This window comes from Lepus europaeus, chromosome 23 (genome assembly GCF_033115175.1).
Source record: "Lepus europaeus isolate LE1 chromosome 23, mLepTim1.pri, whole genome shotgun sequence".
Taxonomy (NCBI): Eukaryota; Metazoa; Chordata; class Mammalia; order Lagomorpha; family Leporidae; genus Lepus; species Lepus europaeus.
Window position 1 is genome coordinate 17347042 of NC_084849.1, and position 18664 is coordinate 17365705.

At 51.9% G+C, this 18664-nt stretch overlaps 1 protein-coding gene across 3 annotated transcripts in view; it reads right to left on the reverse strand.

The window, feature by feature from the left end:
* Positions 1–345: 345 nt before the first annotated feature.
* Positions 346–18664, reverse strand: part of CORO1C (coronin 1C) — an 85315-nt gene continuing 66996 nt past the window's right edge. For all 3 annotated transcript variants that reach the window (XM_062181940.1, XM_062181939.1, XM_062181938.1), the window contains exons 4-11: positions 13357–13486; positions 10612–10793; positions 9552–9671; positions 8670–8774; positions 6784–6929; positions 2684–2741; positions 2341–2586; positions 346–1285 (exon numbers count right to left, since the gene is read on the reverse strand). In XM_062181940.1, the coding sequence (XP_062037924.1) occupies positions 1166–1285; positions 2341–2586; positions 2684–2741; positions 6784–6929; positions 8670–8774; positions 9552–9671; positions 10612–10793; positions 13357–13486 (1107 nt within the window). In that variant the 3' untranslated portion in view covers positions 346–1165. The remainder of the gene's footprint in view (positions 1286–2340; positions 2587–2683; positions 2742–6783; positions 6930–8669; positions 8775–9551; positions 9672–10611; positions 10794–13356; positions 13487–18664) is intronic.

The following is an 18664-nucleotide window of genomic DNA, read 5'->3' on the forward strand; positions in this document are numbered from 1 at the left end:
AGGCAAGAAGGACAGGAGCCCTGAGAGAGGTCGCGGCGCACAGCAGGAAGAGGCGAGGCAGGCGCTTGGCTGCTGCAAGTAGAGCCGCTGCTTCCCCCGCACACTCGGGGACAGCAGGGGCCACACAGGGCAACAGGATCCTCAGGGGCAGAGGCTCCCTTCCAAGTCCCCACCACGGCACTCGCGCACAAGGCCAGCCGCTGAGACGGCAAGAACGCGACAGCAGACAGTGTGCCTTCTCGTCCCAGACACCCTTCTCAAGTATCGACCAAGACCTGAAACACCGCGTTCGAAGTGACGAACGCGCAGACCCTACGCGTGTAACAAAACTGCAGAAACACGTGCTAGTTTGGGTTAGATTATAATCGTCTGAAGCACAGGATAACCAAGAAGCAAAATTCCATCCGGTACGACCACCCGGTTTTTAGAGAAGAGAAAGGAAAGGAAGGAAGAGATCCGGTGTGAGCTTTTTTGATCAGAAGACTCAGTGAAGCGAGAGGGGTGGTGCACGAACCCACGTGGTTTTTCAAGTCTTCCGTTTGTACAGTCATCAGATGACCGGGTTTGTGCTGTAAAGGAGCCAGCACCAAGTGGCTACTACTCTTGATTGTTCTCAGATGAATGTTTATACAAAATAATATCTTCATTTAGTTTATAAACATACACAGTGCTGTCCCTTTCAAATGAAGGAGAAAAAGGAAACCACACACAAATACTGCAAAGTAGCAAAATACAAAGGAGAAAAAGCTACTTTTGGTTTTGGCAACATTAAAAAAGAAAGAAATATAAAAAGCAATGTGGCATTGGTCCCTATTCATAAAAATAAAAAAAAAAAGGTACTTGGGCACGACATTGAATCGGAATTGGTTTGTTTTGTAAAATTCGGAATATCTGGGATTTTAAAAGTAGCACTTTTGTCTTTTAAAAGTTCAACAAGTCACGGAACACTTAAAACATCAAAAAGGCTTTCTGATAAAAAGCTCAGCTTTTGTTTTTGCAAATTTGGGAGACAAATTGAGTGGAATGCGGCCTAAGCTGGCTGACAGGTCTGGATGGAAGGTCTCCAGCGGCGGAGCCCGGGGCAGCCCTCCCTGGGACCACACCAACAACCAGCTCCCAAGCACAGGTTCTTGCTCCCGATTCTGGAGGGGCGGGGGTGGGACCTTCAGGCGGCGATCTTTGCCATCTGCTGTTCTAGCTTGGAAATGCGCTCATCTTGATTGCAGATTGTGTCTTTTATAGATTTGATCTCTTTTAAAATCTCATCCAACTTGGCTTCATTTTGCTACAAAAACAAAAAGGGGAGCCGTGATTAAAACGCAGCAAACAAACTTCATCACTGTGCAGAACTGGTGATACATCAAACTTCATCACTGTGCGGAACTGGTGATACATCAAATGCAATGTTCTATCTTCCACTGGCAAGTCTTAGCCACCAAGTGGAAGAGGAGGCAAAGCTCAGGCCTCTGGCCTGGGAGTGCAGCTGCAGCTGCTCCATCCACGTGAACCCAGCAGCAGGACGCCAGGGAGACCGGCCTGCCCACTTCTGGTCCCCAGGCCTGGGCACCCACCTGGGGCCAGCCGGGCTCCTTCAAGGCTGCCCTACAGCCCCACTCTGCCAGCTAGTGCACCTTCTATCTGCCCAGGGTGCCCGAGGAGTGACTCCGTGCAGAGGCCATGGAGCTGCCGCTGCCCAGCAGGAGTCAGGTCCCCCGTGCTGTCTACCACATCTTCCACGCAGGCCAGGGTCACGTGGCTCCCTCCACCACAGCCCCAGTGGTCAGCTCCTCTGGGCACTCTGCACCTCCACTCCTCTTCCTGTCTCAGGGATAACCCAGCACCTCCCTTCTCCCCTGGAGTCCCGTCCCATAGCCCACACGCCCCCTCCCTGGGGCCAGGCAGGACTGCACAGGCAGGCTCCTTCCCACCCCTCTGCCAGATCCCCTGTGCTGCCTGTTCCAGCCACTGCCAGTTCTGTCACTCTGCTACTCCCTCCTCCAGGGCTCTCCCTTCCTGGGCCTGCATCCCTCCACTCATACCCCTTCGTTTCTACCCAAGTCAGAGATGAGTTTAACCAGTTTGGGGAAAGACAGTTAAGAAAACCCCAAGAGACTCTTGTTCATTCTCAGAGGTGGAGATCAACGCCCACCAGACACCATGAAACACAGAGCGCGGCTCGGACTCGTCACGGCCACGAGCTCTAGGGCTCTCTCACGTACCACCATTTGCTGAACGCCCCCAGGTGGCCATGGCTGAGACAGAGCTTGCCAAGGCCCCTGACCACAAAGGGATTGCCAGTGGACAGGGCCCAGGCGTGGCCCCAGCTCCTGCTGCCCTTACCACACTGGCAGGGTCCGTGGTCTTCTTGGGGGTGTTGATTAGGTCGCACTTCTTGTTCGCACTGGGCTTGCTGTCCAGAATGTTCTTCTTGACCACCTTGAGGTCCCTGTTTTTGCCTGGAATATATCCGTGCTTCAAGGAGATGAGGATGGGGTCTGCGTCCTTCCCCTCGAACCACTCTTCGGCCTCCAGCGCGGCTTCCGGTCCTGCCGTGTCGGGATACAGGTCATCCTGGAAAAGGTCGGACTGCAAGAGACATTCAGGGGAAGCCTCGGGTGAGGAAGAGGAAGGTTCAGGGTTCGTTTTGTCTTAAATGTTGACTGCTAGAAAACCGGGCACTCACCTTCCTGGGGACAGTCATGATAATGGGCTCACACTTTCTCTCATGGAGCTTGAAGAATCTTCAGAGGGGAAACAAAGGGAAAGTTCCATTGAGTCAACCAGGAGGCTGCGTCGGAGAATTCGCTGTGGCCCGCAGTGCTACACGGCTAGCAAGTGCGGCTCCACCCTCACCTCGCCGACCCGCCCACTGCACAGAGAACACAGCTGCGAGGAAGCGTGCTCGGGCACGGCGGACTGGAGCCAAGCAGGGGGCGAGATCTGTGAATTACGGACAGCCTGCAGCACCACAGGGGCAGAAGCTGCCACGCCACAGGACAGCGAGCACACAGCTACACGCTGAGCGCACCTACGGCCCGTGCCGGGCTTTGCCAGCTTCAAATGGTCCAACGATTGTAAGCACAAATATGATTTTTACAACGGAAAAGAAACAATCCTGAGAACTGAGATCTTTATGTCCACGCAAAGCGCACCATGCGTGTACAAGTCAAAAACTGGCAGGATCCGAACAGCGGGAAGAGTGGGAATGGAAAGCAGCTTCTTACAGCAGAGGAGAGGGAGATGGATCCCCTCGGTTTAGAAAAAGGGACAGCGTTTTCTCATGCATCCTCAATAAGACAAAACAACCAAGCCAGAAATGTCTTCTCTTCCAAAAACCCTGATAAGGGGAAGGCCATTTTCCCCCAGCAAGAATGGAATCCAGAGTTCTTCCTAAAGGGCGGGCCTTGTGGCCCAGTGGGTTAAGCTGCCGGCTGCTTCAAGTCCTGGCTGCTCTGCTTCTGGTCCAGCTCCCTGCTGATGCGCCTGGGGAAGCAGGGGCTCCTGCCACGCAGATGGGAGACCTGGATGGAGTTCCAGTCTCCTGACCCAGTCCTGGCTGTTGTGGCCATTTGGGGAATGAACCAGCGGATGACAACTCTCTCTCTCTGTTACTCTGCATTTCTTTTTTTTAAAGAGTCCTTTCTAAAGCTCCTGCCAAGAGCGTGCAGTGAGCATTCTGACCAGAGTGGCAGACCCAGCCCGGCCATGGGTGAAGGGCAGCATTCAGCGGAGCTGCGGGAAGTGCACCCCTGTTCTGTCACACTTGCCTGTTGACTATTTGAACGAGAAAGTTCCACAGATAAAACAAAAAAAAATTTTTTTTAAAGAATTATTTATTTGAAAGACAGAGCTACAGGGCCAGCACCGTGGCGCAGTAGGTTAATCCTCCACCTGCAGCGCTGGCATCCCATATGGGCACGGCTTCTAGTCCTGGCTGCTCCTCTTCCAATCCAGCTCTCTGCTATGGCCTGGGAAAGCAGTACAAGATGGCCCAAGTGCTTGGGTCCTTGCACCCACATGGGAGACCTGGAAGAAGCTCCTGGCTTCGAATCAGTGCAGCGCTGGCCGTGGCGGCCATTTGGGGGGTGAAACAATGGAAGGAAGATCTTTGTCTCTCCCTCTTACTGTCTGTATTTCTTTATTTGAAAGGTAGAGTTACAATCTTAAAAAAAAAAAAAAGAGTTACAGATAGAAGTAGAGCCAGAGAGAGAGGTCTTCCATTCCATTCTGCTGATTCACTCCCTAAATGACCGTAACGGCCAGAGCTGAGCTGATCCAAAGCCAGGAGCCAGGAGTCTCTTCTGGGTCTCCCGTGAGAATGCAGGGGCCCAAGGAGCTGGACCATCCTCCACTGCTTTCCCAGGCCATAGCACAGAGCTGGATCAGAAGTGGAGCAGCTGGGACTCGAACCAGTGCCCACATGGGATGCTGGCACTGCAGGCCGGGGCTTGAACCTGTTGTGCCACAGCGTCAGCCCCAACAAAAATATTTCTTCAAGACTAATTTAATGAAAACTCTGCGGGAAGCATACTGGGGAAAAGACTGGCCTGAGTTTGAGTACCGTAACCTTTGAGGGCACAGCAATTCGTCAAGCCTCAAGTTCCTCGTCAGCAAAATGGGGATAAAAATGGCACTTTTCACACGCAGGATATGTAGGAGAAGTAAAGTAATTCAGGTATCATGTTTAGCACCCAATATATGAGGGTACTTCAAAATGAATTCTGCGTACTTTTAAAAAACTATGCATGGATTTCAAAATTTTTGCACCAAAATATACTTGTCTTGGGGCAGGCATTTGGCATAGTAGTTGTAGGCCATGTGGGATGGCCACATTCCACACAGGAGAGCCTGGTTTGAGTCCAGGTTTCACTGCTTCCAGTCAGCTCTCTCCTAGTGCGCACCACGGGAGGCACAGGTGAGGGCTCAAGCACGTGGGTCCCTGCCACCCACCTGGGTGACCCAGGTTGAGTTTTCAGCCCGGTCCAGTCTCAGCTGTTGGAAGTGTTTGGAGAGTGAATAACAGATGGAGGATCTCTGCTTATCTTTCTGCCTTTCAAATAAATAAAATTTTCAAATAAATAAAATTTGTGACACATTTATTTTATTTAAAAAATTGTTTATTTGGCCGGTGCCGTGGCTCACTTGGTTAATCTTCCGCCTGCAGCGCTGGCATCCCATGTGGGTGCCGGGTTCTAGTCCTGGTTGCTCCTCTTCCAGTCCATCTCTCTGCTGTGTCCCGGGAAGGCAGTGGAGGATGGCCCAGGTGCTTGGGTCCCTGCACCCACATGGGAGACCAGGAGGAGGCACCTGGCTCCTGGCTTTGGATTGGCGCAGCGCCGGCTATGGCGGCCATTTGGGGAATGAACCAATGGAGGGAAGACCTTTCTCTCTGTCTGTCTGTCTGTCTCTCTCTGTAACTCTACCTATCAAATAAATGAAAAAATAATAATTGTTTATTTACATTTCATTTGAAAGGTAGACATAGTCCAAATGTCCACAGTAGCCAGGGTGGGACCCAGAATGGACTAGGTCGAAGTCAGGGGCCCACACTCAACCCAGGTCTCCTAAGTGGGTGGCGGGGACCCAACCTGAGCTGTTACCTGCTGCACCCAGGATACACATTAGCAAGAGGCTGGAATCAGGAGTCAGAGGAGGGTACTGAAGCCAGGCCCTCTGATATGGACGCAGGCATCCCAAGCGGCCTCTTAATGACTGTACCTTAGTCGCTCCTTCAATTCCATTTTCCCAAACTTTCTGAGGTCCCTTGAATAATCAGTGCTCCAAAACAGAAAAAGGAGGTGTCCTGAATAACCATGCTTAGTCTTTTAAACTTCAGATGACAGTAAAATAAATGTTCCCAAGGACTGGAAATGATCTTAAGTTCAGATTCAATCCATTGTGCTATCTGTGACAGCTTTCCTTCATTACTCCAGTATTACACACAAAAAATGTATCATTTTTTAAACCATGTGATCAGAATACAGTGTCACATAAATATGTACAATGATCTTACATCTGATGACGTGGGACTGCTCTTTCTCCCTTTTTGAATATGTATTTATTTATTTGAAAAGCAGAGTTACAAGGAGAGACAGAAAGAGCTTCTATCCACTGGTTCACTCCCCAGATGACTGCCTCCGCCAGGGCGGGGCCAGGCTGAAGTCGGGAGTCGGGAGCTTCACCTGGGTCTCCCACGTGCATTAGCAGGGAGCCGGATTGGAAGTGGTTTAACCTGCTGTGCCACAGCACCAGCTCCAGTGTAGGAGTACTGTTGTTTAAATGCCCAGTGGTCACTGAGTCTCAGTATCTTTTGTTTACTAGGATGAGAAAAATGCCCGCCAGAAACTCCCTAGCCTCACAGGATGAAATCTAAACATCAGAGGTAGTACAGGCAGATGTAAGGTAGCACAGCTGGGCCTCCCCAGTGAGCTTAACCTAGTACCCCGGGTGGGCTCTTCGCCTCTGGGCTAGGACCAGCGGGGTCCCCCACTCAGTGTGGAACCCGGTTCTTCCTCTAAAGGGCATCCAAGGGCCAGGCGCTCCCCTGTCTGCCTTCTCAGCTAGAAGACAGGACACAGGGTCTCATTATTTCAGTGAGTGTGCAGTGCACCTCAGCCATGCCACTTAGCTGCTACGTTTCCAGCTGTGAGGGCAAAACTGATCGTCATGTCCCAGCACACCCCAGGGCAGAGGGACTTGGGCACTGCAGCATGACCTGTTGCGGTGCGCTGTACACAAGGACGGCGGGAACAAACGCAGTACTTTGTGACACCCACGCTTTACCTGGCAATCTCGCATTTGTTAACGTCAAGTCCCCTCTTGGGCATGTACCCCATGCCTCTCTGAGGCTCCTTGCTGCTGAATGTGTTGAGGTAGTGGACGTACGGGGATTCATCCGTGATCTCAAAATAGCGAATACTGCTGTCGCCCTGCAAAACATCAGAGACAAGCTTGTGTTTAATATCAACCGAAACGCTCGGCCTTGCCTCCCCTTCTACACACCCAGCAACAGCTGGGGCCGCGTGCTAGTGGCTGACCTGTTTCTCCCCACAAGGAAGCTCACCAAAGCATTCGACAGCTGCTCTGCCTGGTGGAGGAAGCCCCCACTTACCAAACACTAGCCTGCTCTTTAGGTGGTCTCCTCTGCCTCCCAAGCAGGTTGAGCCTGGACATCTGGCCAGAGTTAGGGTAAGAATCTTAATTCCTCTGCCAGACAACCACATTGCCACTCAAGTTCAAAAACCAAAGAGTAGAGGCTCGCTGAGAGCGCCATGACTGCTGTGAGGTTCACGCACTAGCGCAGGGCAGGGCGCCGTCGCCAGGCAGTGAGGAGATGAGAAGGGAGAGGCATCAATTTTAGCGAGTGTCCTGTAACTGCAGCAGGCCGCACCGTCCCATCACATCGTGTCAGCTTCCCTCATCTTGTTTAGAGCGGTCAGGGTTGAGATCTGCAGCCTGCAGCGTATGCAAGTCTAAATCCAAGTCACCGCTAACAGTGCCACCAGCGTGAATCCTGACGGCAATACTGTCTGTGGTGAGGACACACACGTCACATGCATGCACGCACAGGGAAGACAACACAATGGCGACATGGCATTATGCCCTGATATCACTTGCCATATTTTCCTTTTGTTTTATGATTTAGATCTCAAAGTAATGGAAAAACAGCTAAGCACTTATTAGTCATTTTCTAACCAAACTAATTTTCCATCTAGAGTTAATAACATCTGGGTCATTGCTCATTTTGTTCCAGGCTGCAGCAGCAGCAGCTGTTAACATCTGCACAGTGTCTGTCAAGGAAACACATGGACCTCCGTCTCCCTGAACAACCCCTGAAGTGGAGCACAAACAGCCGCCTGTGAGAAGTGAAACCGCGCCTGTGCGGGACCAGCTAACAGATCTGGGGATACAGAAACAATCCCCTTTCGTTTCTATCGACTACATAGAGTTCTAAGGAGAAAATTAAACCGATAAAGGAAAATGCGATTTGGAGGTTACCACCCCTAAAAAGTAAAGCAGTAGCAATGGAGCCACCGAGCGTGTAGTCAGGCGGAAGGGCTTTCAGCTCAGTGTGGGTCTTCCTGTCACGGCCATCACTCTCTGAACCTTCAGTCGGGCCCCAGCACTGAGCCCCGGGGACAGAAGCCTCCAGAGTCTTTGAGGACCTCACAAACTCACACCCACAAAGTTCTGTTTTCTTCCTAAGTCCAGGGTGGAGTAACTCACACCCTCGTGCCAATCTAGGGCTATCTGGTAAGACTGCAGCATCCTGGCAACAATGCAGCTAAATCTGAAATCACCAATCAGCCAGCGCTCATGGATGGAAGCCAAAGACCAGCAAGTCAAGTCCTCTCTCCCCTGAGAGGGCCTGTGTGACGGCCCCGTCAGCATCTGCCCCAGCGCCCCAGCGCCCCAGCCCAGGCCCCGTCCAGGAACAACAGCAAACACAGCATGTTGTGTTACCTGACAACTGGCCGGTCTCAGGGCCTAATCCATACCAAAACCACCTGTCGTCATCTTAGCTTAAGACACACAGACACACAAATTGGACAAGTCAAAATGACACAAGACATTCCCCATCCTCTAACGCCCTGAAGGGTAGACTTTCTTCTTAATTAAATTGATCAGGATTAAATTCACCTGAACCAAACATCCCAGTTACTGATTACCTTTCCGCATAAGTAAATGATACTGGTGTCAGGATCGTAGAAAGGCAGCAACACCCCATTGCTAGTATCCATTTCATGAAGAGCGATTGGTTCCTGCATATTTTTCTGGAAGAAAAAATAAATATATGTATGTGTGTGTGTGTGAGAGTGTATGCATTTTGTAAAGCTGGATTTTTTAAAGATATATATATTTATTTATTTATTTGAAAGTTGGAGTTACAGCAAGAGAGGGAAAGAGACAGAGACAGAGAGGAGAGAGATCTCCCATCCTTTGGTCCGCATGACCAGGGCTGGGCCAGGCCAAAGCCAGGAGCCAGAAGCTGCATCCGGGTCTCCCACATGGGTACAGGGGCCGAAGCACTTGGGCCGTCTTCTGCGCCTTTCCCAGGCCACAGCAGGGAACCAGCTTGGAAGTGGAGCAACTGGGACTCTTATCAGCACTGCAGACAGTGGCTTAACCTGCTGCACCACAGCGCCAGCCGCTATTATACATTCTTCTAACTTTCCTTAAGTGAGCCATTTTCCTGGAACCATAACACTTTGAGTGGCAGAAACTCTGCTTTGCCTGTTTCCCTACAATATACACACAGGTTGGGGCCACACCACAAATGCAAATGAGGTTTTCTCCACTTAGATTAAACATTATATTCTTCGTACATGCTTTGGAAAACAAACAAAAAAGCCAAGAGTCTCCTCGGGAGATCAAGCATGCATTTTTGAAATACAGGAAGTCTCCAGTGATGACATTCAAGTTCAGACAAGCTGGAGTTTAGAGATCTACAAGAAGAATCTAGAATCTACTTACCAACCCAAAGACCCATTCAGAACAGAGAGAAAGCCCAAGGGAAAGCGAGCGAAAAGGCGAGGTGGGGGGGAGCATACCGGATTCCAGAGCGCCAGCTGCCGTTCACTCATGCGGCTGAAGCCGGTGGTGAAGACGTTGCCGTCGGCCAGGAAGATGGCCCTCATGGGCCTTGCACCTTCGTGTGCTTTCTCCTTCTCCTGGGAGGGAGGGCAAAAAGGCACACCATGACACTTAAGCGGCAGGCAGTAACGTGCACTGCGAAACTCACCTGGAGCCCAACCTCACCCTAAGCCACGCTCTGAGGACACAGGGGTGGGGGCAGTCAGTGTGAACCACGCCCCCGCCCCATGAGGAAACAAGACACTCCCCTAGCTGGCCAGAACACCAGGACTGGACTCATCCTGCTTCCATCCCAAGTCCAGGCACCACAATTAAAACACACGAAAGGATTCCCCGGATGCCTGCTTCTCAAGAGGATAACGACCTGAGGGTTTGGTGTCACTGCCACTTCTGCAAAATCACGAGACAGAAAAGTCTGGTCCAGCCGCCGCCGGCTCAAACATCCACCCTGGAAGAGCCCGGGTGGAGAAGCACTCTGCCCAAGCCCAGGAAGTCCCCGGGGCTCGACAAGAACCAGTGCGACCACTGCTGTCAGCCCATGGCCTCCAAGTGCAGCCCCAGCCCTGCCTGAGGACACGAATGTCCCCTTTTGTCAGGACCTGGGATCTCGCTGGGGCCCAGTCTGGGCTGATGTAAGAGCCTGGGGCTTCTCTGTGAGACACCTAAGCAAACTGCTGGGATGGAGGGAGGGCAACAGTTAACTCGTATTTGGTGCTCGGCCCGAGACCTGGAACGTGTCTGCCTTCCCTGATGCAGGCTCATAAACTCCGAAGGACTCTAGTGAACCAATAAAAACTATTTCCTTGTGAAAAGGGACCACCGAGTGAGACCGAGAGTTGAGGGAAGGCTGGGAACATTCAGCTCTGCGAGAAGCGTGACTGGAGGCGGTGAGAGCCTGTGCGAGCCTCCCCTTATTCTCAGCTGGAGCCTGCACAGAGCGAGGCCCCCGACCAACACTGCCACCTGCCTCCCAGAGCAGCGCCCGCCTACGGGGGTCCTGGCCGCGTGCACACTCACAGCAACGATCTCCTGCTTCCTGGGATCGATCACTCTGACTTTCTTGTCTTTGGAGGCTGTGCAGATGAGGCTGCCGTTCCTGTTCCAGCTCACGTTGTAAATCATGTCCGAGTGCATCTCGTCCAGGTTTATGAGGGCTTCCCCCGTCCCCACGTTCCAGATGATGATGGCATTATCACAGCCTAGAACCAACAAAACCAAGCCCTCCAAGGTTAGAAACTCCTAGAGAACGACAGACAGGAAAACTAAAAATACAGTGAGGATAGCTGGAAATGCAAAGAAAGGGGCTGGTTATAAGATGCTCTGCCTACTGGGAGTTTAAAAAACTGAAAAGAAATTGGTGTGAGAAATAAATGTGTTGGGGCTGGTGCTGTGGTGCAGTGGGTTAACGCCCTGGCCTGAAGCGTCGGCATCCCATATGGACGTTGATTCCCGTGAGACCTAGCTGCTCCACTTCCTGTCCAGCTCTCTGCTATGGCCTGGGAAAGCAGTAGAAGACGGTCTAAGTCCTTGGGCCCTGCACCCGCGTGGGAGACCCAGAAGAAGCTCCTGGCTTCGGATCGGCACAGCTCCGGTCGTTGCAGCCATCTGAGGCGTGAACCATCAGATGGAAGACCTCTCCTCTCTCTGCCTCTCCTTTCTCTGTGTAACTCTGACTTTCAAATAAAGGAAGGAAGGAAGGAAGGAAGGAAGGAAGGAAGGAAGGAAGGAAGGAAGGAAGGAAGGAAGGAAGGAGAAAGAAATGTGTTGGGGCCGGCATCCCATATGAGTGCTGGTTCAAGTCCTGGCTGCTCAACTTCCAATCCAGCTCTGCTGTGGCCTGGGAAAGCACTAGAAGTCGGCCCAAGTCCTTGGGCCCCCGCACCCATGTGGGAGACCTGGAAGAAGCTCTGGCCGTTGTAGCCAATTGGGGAGTGAACCGGCGGATGGAAGACCTCTCTCTCTCTCTCTCTCTCTCTGCCTCTCCTTCTCTCTGTGCAATTCTGACTTTCACATAAATGAATAAATCTTTACAAAAAAAAAAAAGTGTTAAAAGAAAAGCACAGCTTGTTAGGTTTGGATTCATATGGAATAGCCAAACAAACACAACACCAAAGCACTGTACTCTTTTAGAATCCTGGGTTGTTGTTTTTAAATTAACTGGGTTGGTGAACCTGAGTCATTCAAGTTTCCTTTTCTAGAACAAGTATCAGAATGAATGTAGCCCAGTTCTTTCCCAAGGGGACTGTGAGTGACAGATTATTCAAATCGGTGATGCTGGAAGACATGGGCTCAGTACACGAGAACATGGTAAACTCTAACAACAGAGGGAAACGTAAGGGCTGGCCTGATGCTCACAACAGATCTTTAGAGGAGGAGGAAAATGGGCCAAGAGTGGCCAGGGCAAGGACCCAAGCATACTTGGTTCAGAAACTGCTTCCCAAGAGGCCCCAGCCCTGGCTCACCACAGCCCCCAGCTCTCCAGTGCTGCCCTTCCTTCCAAGGTCTGCTCCAAGCCCCCAGAGCCCCTTACAAAAGACAAAAAGTGCTATATGTTGTTTCAAAGTCATTGGTTCAAAGAGAAAGCAAATAAGGAAAAGCAGCCTACAAGTGAATTCTTGCCAATAAAGCTACTGTCTACGTGCTTTAGAAAAACTAGCCACTGTGTTTGGCGCGGCGGTTAAGACGCTGCTTGGGGTTCCTGCATCCTGTGTTGGGGGTGCCTGGTTCCACATCTGGCTCATCTGCTTCTATTCCAACTTCCTGCTGATGCGCACCCTGGGAGACAGCAGGTGACGGCTCCAGTACTCTGGTCCCTGCCACCCACATGGGAGACCCAGGCTCAGTCTGGGCTCCTGGCTTTGGCCTGGCCCTACCCCTGCTATTGCAGGCATTTGGGGAGTGAACCAACAGACAGATCTGTCTCTCTGCCTTTCAAACAAAATTAAAATAATAAATAATAATAAATTTAAAATAATAAAATAATAATAATAAAATTAAACACAAAATCCCAAGATATACAAGTTACCTAAAGATCAAAAGTCAGAAATTGGTGGGGGAAAACCTGCATAATGACATCAAAAGCTGAAGCTAAACTGTGGGACACAGGTGACCTTTCTCTGCCTTGCTCCCTGCAGCCAGACAGGTACTCCAGGCACGGCGGGCAGACCACACGGTCTTGAGCTTGAACCAGGGAGAATGGGGAGCCACAAGGGAGAGACCTTCGCCCATTCTACCCCAACATTAGTACTGCTTTTCTACAAGCCAACGGTCGGGGCAGGATTCACAATTAAGTCTGGACAGACAAGTATGAGTACACACAGTGAAGACCCAGCACCACGATGGAGACACTACACATGCTCACCACCTAACAGCGCCGTGTGGCTTTTGTACAAGAAAACAAAATGTCATGTCTTGGACAAAGGAAAAAGCTCCTGTAAGATGGAAACACTCAAGTGAGAAACCAGTAAGAACGGGAAGGTGCAGGCGCTAGGGTTCAGTACGGCACCGTTGAACATCAGAGACAGGGGACTAACAACCCAGCAGAGGCTGCCCGGGGCATGCTCACGAACACCTTAGCAAGGCCGCTCAGTGGCCCAGGGCAAGGCCACGACCCCAGATCACTGACGGACGTGCTCGTCCCAGGTCTCCCGGTGATCTGCTTCAGAACTGCACGCCCACAACCACGACGCGCTGCTGGGCCCTTCCTCACCCAGGGTGTGAGAAGTGAAGGCAAGGAGCAAGGGGGCACCATGAGGCTCCTACCTGCACTAAGAAGCACGTTGCGGGCCGTCGGATGCCAGGCCACGATGCCAACTCTCTTGGAGTGACCTTCTAAAACCACCACAGGTTCGGTCAGGGACAGGGTGAGTCCATTCTCAGGGATCTGCCACACCTGTTGGAAAGGGAAGAGAGATGACTCAGCTGAAAGCCACGGCCTCTCGCAGTCACACTGACTGCCTACCAGGTCTGAAAGCTCGCTCTGTCCGCACAGAACACACGACCACACTGGCTGAAAGGCCTCGGCCACTGCGCCGCGCCGCGCCATGCAGCAGTGTGGTCAGAACTCCAATGCGGCCTACACTCAGCTCCTGAAGCTCCTTGTCAAGTTCTGCACTGGCTGCTTAGAAGCAGGCAAAGGACCGAAGCAGTCGTGAAAAGACAGCCTGCAGTCAAGACACTGAGCCAAGCCCGTGTTCTTCCGGGGACGGTGCAGTTCATAAACGAATCGTCAAGTAACTTTCCACTTGGAAAACGAAAATACATGTCACATACATTATTACACAGAGCAAATTTTACAAAAGGAAAATAGCTAAACAGGATTTCACCAAAATAAAAGGCTTGTGATTTAAAGGGCCTATCAAGAAAGTTAAGGAGTGGGCACTGTCATAGAATAGACGGGTTGGGGCCGGCGCCGTGGCTCAACAGGCTAATCCTCCACCTTGCGGCGCCGGCACACCGGGTTCTAGTCCCATTTGGGGCGCCGGATTCTATCCCGGTTGCCCCTCTTCCAGGCCAGCTCTCTGCTATGGCCTGGGAATGCAATGGAGGATGGCCCAAGTCCTTGGGCCCTGCACCCCATGGGAGACCAGGAGAAGCACCTGGCTCCTGGCTTTGGATCAGCGTGATGCGCCGGCCGCAGCGGCCATTGGAGGGTGAACCAACGGCAAAAAGGAAGACCTTTCTCTCTGTCTCTCTCTCTCTCACTGTCCACTCTGCCTGTCAATAAAATAAAATAAAATAAAGAATAGACGGGTTGGAATACCACATCCCGTGTCAGATCAAGTTCTGGCTATTCCTCCCAATCCAGCTCCCTACTGATGCATCCTGGAAGACAGCAGATCTTAGCTTCAGTGCTTGGGCCTCTGCAAACCATGTGGGAGACCCACGTGGAGTTCTGGGTTCAGAACTTCAGCCTGGCCCAGTCTTAGCTGTTATAGGCATCTGGGGAGTGAACCAATTGTTCTGCCTTTCAGATAGATAACAATAAATAAAAACATTTGTTAAAAAGATTTATTTATTTGAAAAGAGTGAGAGACCTTCCAGCTACTGGTTTATTTCCCAAACAGCTGGAAGGTCCAGCCAAAGCCAGAAGCCAGGAAGGACTCCATCCTGATCTCCCATGTGGGTGGCAGGGGCCAAGGCCAGCCGCCGCCTTCCTAGGCACATTGGCAGGGAGCTGGATCAGCAGTAAACAGCCAGGGCTTCAGCCAGGGCTTCCACATGGGATTCCAGAGTTGCAAGCAGTGGCTTAACCCCCTGTACCACATTGCCAGCTCAGATAAAAATATTTTGTGAGAAAGAAAGTGAAAACATGCAAAATGGGAGAGAATAATCTGCCAGCCGTAAACCTGATAAGGCACTTGTACCGGAATGTATGAAGAACGCTTACACCGCAGCAGGACAAACAACCCAGTTTACAAATGGGCAGCGGGGAGTGGGTGGGCAGTGGTCTGGTGCCCACATCCTATACCTGAGCACTGAGTTCAAGTCCCTGCTCCACTCCTGATTCCAGCTTCCTGCCAATGCACACCCTGGGAGGCAGCAGGTGATGGCTTAAGTACTTGGGTCCCTGCCATTTCACTTAGACCTGGATGGAGCCCCAGGCTCCCAGCTTCTGACTAGCCCAGCCCTGGTCATTGTGGGCATTCAGGGCATGAACCAGCAAATGGGAATTGTGTCTCTTGCTCTGTTTCTCAGCCTCTCAATAAATTTAGGGGGAAAAGAAAGGTTAATGGGCAAGGAATCTAAATAGACATTTCTAGAGAAAGATATATAAGTGGGGGTGGGGAGAAACCCATATGAAAGGATGCTTGACATTATTAGCCAAAAGGTGGAAGCAAAACCCAGCTAGGGCTCAATGGCTGTCCCACGTGTGACACATCCATACGATGGAGTACTGCAACCCCGAGACAACACTGGGGAAGCCTGCAGAAAAATGCTGAGTGAAAGAAGCCAGGCCCCAAAGACCACCTCCTCTAGGATGCCATGTCTGAGACGTTCAGAACAGGAAATGACAGCGGGACAAGTGGTTGGCAGTTGCTTAGTGTTGAGGAGCAGGGGAGGCGGTGATAGACAGGAGGTGGGATTTCTTTCTGAGGTGATGAAAGCATTGTACAACTGCCTGTGGTGACGGCTGTCCACATCCGGGACTATCCCCAAAGTCACCGGACCATGCATGTGACACGTGTGACCCCGGTGTGAGCTAGGGCTCAGCAGGCTGTTTTACAAATCTGCTTACAGGTGAAGGCACGCGGGGGTGGGAAAGGTGTCAGCCTGGGAGGGGCAGGAGACGCCTTAACCACGGAGGACCAAGCAGATGGAAGGCTAAGAAACAGAAACAGCCGCCCAGGTAAAAGGAGCGATTACTAGGGAGCCGGGCAGCACCAGGGCTCTATGGAAGACGGCCATACTGAATAATATGTATGTTTATGAAAAGGCTGAGTCTGAGATAACTGTCTTCTTTAATAGGAAGCTTAGAGTGCATTTACTGTCACACGCAGATTTTAAGGAACCAGCTCATGAGAGATTTAGAAACTGCCAGAGAAAAATCACATTTAGCAGTGGAACAAGTGAGAGAATTTTCCTTGTGGGGATTTTTCGAAGGAGACAAACAACTGCCTGTTTTCCATCCCTGGGCGGAAGGGAGAGACGTGGCTCACAGGGGTGTTGAAAGCTTAGCTCAGCTCTGCATCTCGTGCAAACGAGGACAGAGGCTGCCATCCCCAAGAGTGGGAAGAAGTCGTGAGCCGAGTGAGTCACTCCTTTTACAGCCAAATGCTGCCCAAGCTAAATATCACCTCTTATGCAAATCATGGCAAAATAAACCTGCCTTCTGGGGGTCTCAGCCTAGCTGCCACGGAATTTCCCACGGACACGCCCGGCCCCTGCCCACCCCTCGGCAGGTTGCACATGCGCAAGGTGGGAACCTCCCCCTGTGCAGCCAGCCTTCCCTCCGCCGGGGGACGTGGCCACTGCTTCCCCCAGAAGTGTAAGCTTGCGTTCACCCTGCCATGCGTTCTTTTTATTCAAGGGTTTACAATTAGTAAAACATCTCCAAACTGAACTTGGCTATTTGAATTTAAAGCAGGTTTGAAATCTTACACAGAACAACACAGAAAGCAATGGCTACTGACTTGAGCAGAATGAAGCTGACAGAGAAACAATTATGAAATGGGGTCTTAGCCATTCAAGAGGAAATGCATTTTGTAGGATAAAGTCTGACCCATGCGTAGAACGGAAAGAAAAGCAATACCACCCACCGCCTTCAGGTGGCAGCCTAACCACACACTGCTGGGTTTTCTCCCAACTGAAAACTGCCTACCTCAGACCAGGACTGAACAGTGCATTTTGAGAGCCCTGCAGAGGTGCGAAGGCATGGGAGACTTTGCTTATAATCAGCATTCCAACTTTAATTACCAGGGCAGAAGCAGAGCTTCTCCATCCACCTTTTTCTTGGACTGAAACCAAATTTTAATGGAATAAAACATTCATTGTATAACTGTTAAAATGAGGAAACTCTCTTCCTTTCTCACCTAACTTCTGGTGGCTCTAAGGATCCCCTCAACTAGGTTCATGCATTGGACACAGCACCTCAGCCATGTCACTCTCCTAGCCACACACTCACGACTGAATGCCAGCACAAGAGCAGTCTAGTGTGGTGCTGAGACACGGGCCCTGCTCGGGAGGAGTTAAAAGCTAACAGCAAACACAGGGCTTCTATTAGACTGAAGATCAAAGAGAGCAAATATACATGTGATGGCAGAGGGGTGGCCAATCCTGCCTGGCCCTGGGCAAACAACCCAGCAACCGTGCACATCACCATGTACACATCCCAGGGTTGCTGTGGGGATTACAGGAGTTGTTAAAACCCTTGGAACTGAGCCTGGCACACAAACAGTGCTTCCAAAATGTGGAGTCAGTATAGCCAAACTGATGGCTCAGTCCCCAAGGCCGCCACTTATTAGCAGTGTGGCCTGGGGCACTCACCTGACTGTTGGGCCTCATCTAGGAAACAGGGATACTCGTGAACTTGCCCATGGCTTGGTGGCTGGAGGAATCCAAGACCCTCACTCAGCAAGAATTGGCTACTCTCATTATTTGTATTATTTGCCAGGAAACCATACAGCGTAAGCCATGCCATGCTGGCAAAGCCAGATGCTAAATAAGAACGCAAATGTCCTGGGGTTACCTCCTTGCTAATAACCCAGAGGGGTCCAGCCAGGAGGGTTCCTTGAGGACAGAACCTCTAAGGACAAACAGGAGTTAAAGGAAAGAAAAGAAAGGAAGAAAATCGAGTACCCAGTCTCAGAACACAGATGCACAAGGCAGTTTGCTGAAAAGTGCACGGAGCATCTAACAATGCCACGAGACGACTGGCTGAGGAGCCACAGGGAACAGCACCAGACTGACAAAGACAACGCCACAGGCAGGGACACGGCTGTGGGAGGAGGAAGTGATGGAGACCATCTGCGGGGCAGACTGAAGAGAAGACAAGCCTCGGGGGCGCTGGCCGTGAGAGGTGCATGGCTCTGCGGAGGGCAATGAGAGGTGCGTGGCTCCGCGGAGGGCCGCGAGAGGTGCGTGGCTCCGCGGAGGGCAGCGGGAGGTGCGTGGCTCCGCGGAGGGCCGCGGGAGGTGCGTGGCTCCGCGGAGGGCCGCGGGAGGTGCGTGGCTCCGCGGAGGGCCGCGGGAGGTGCGAGGCTCCGCGGAGGGCCGCGGGAGGTGCGTGGCTCCGCGGAGGGCCGCGGGAGGTGCGAGGTTCCGCGGAGGGCCAGGACGGCGTGGGGGAGGATCTCGGAGTCCTCCACACGGGGACCACCCTCCTCTCGGGCCCGCAGCATGTGGCTCACTGCCCTTTCTGGTCTGCCCTGCTGGGGAAGCCCACCAGCTTGGACTGAAGGTCGTGTTTGCTGCAGCTCAGAGACAGAGCAGAGGCGCCACTGGGGGGGTGCAGGCTTGGTTCCGAGTGAATCTGGGCACTGGTCCTGGTGTCAGATGGCCCAGGCTCCTGTGAGAGCTGGGAGACAGACGAGCCCCAGGGGTGCTCACATGGTGCTGGAAGAGCAGCAGG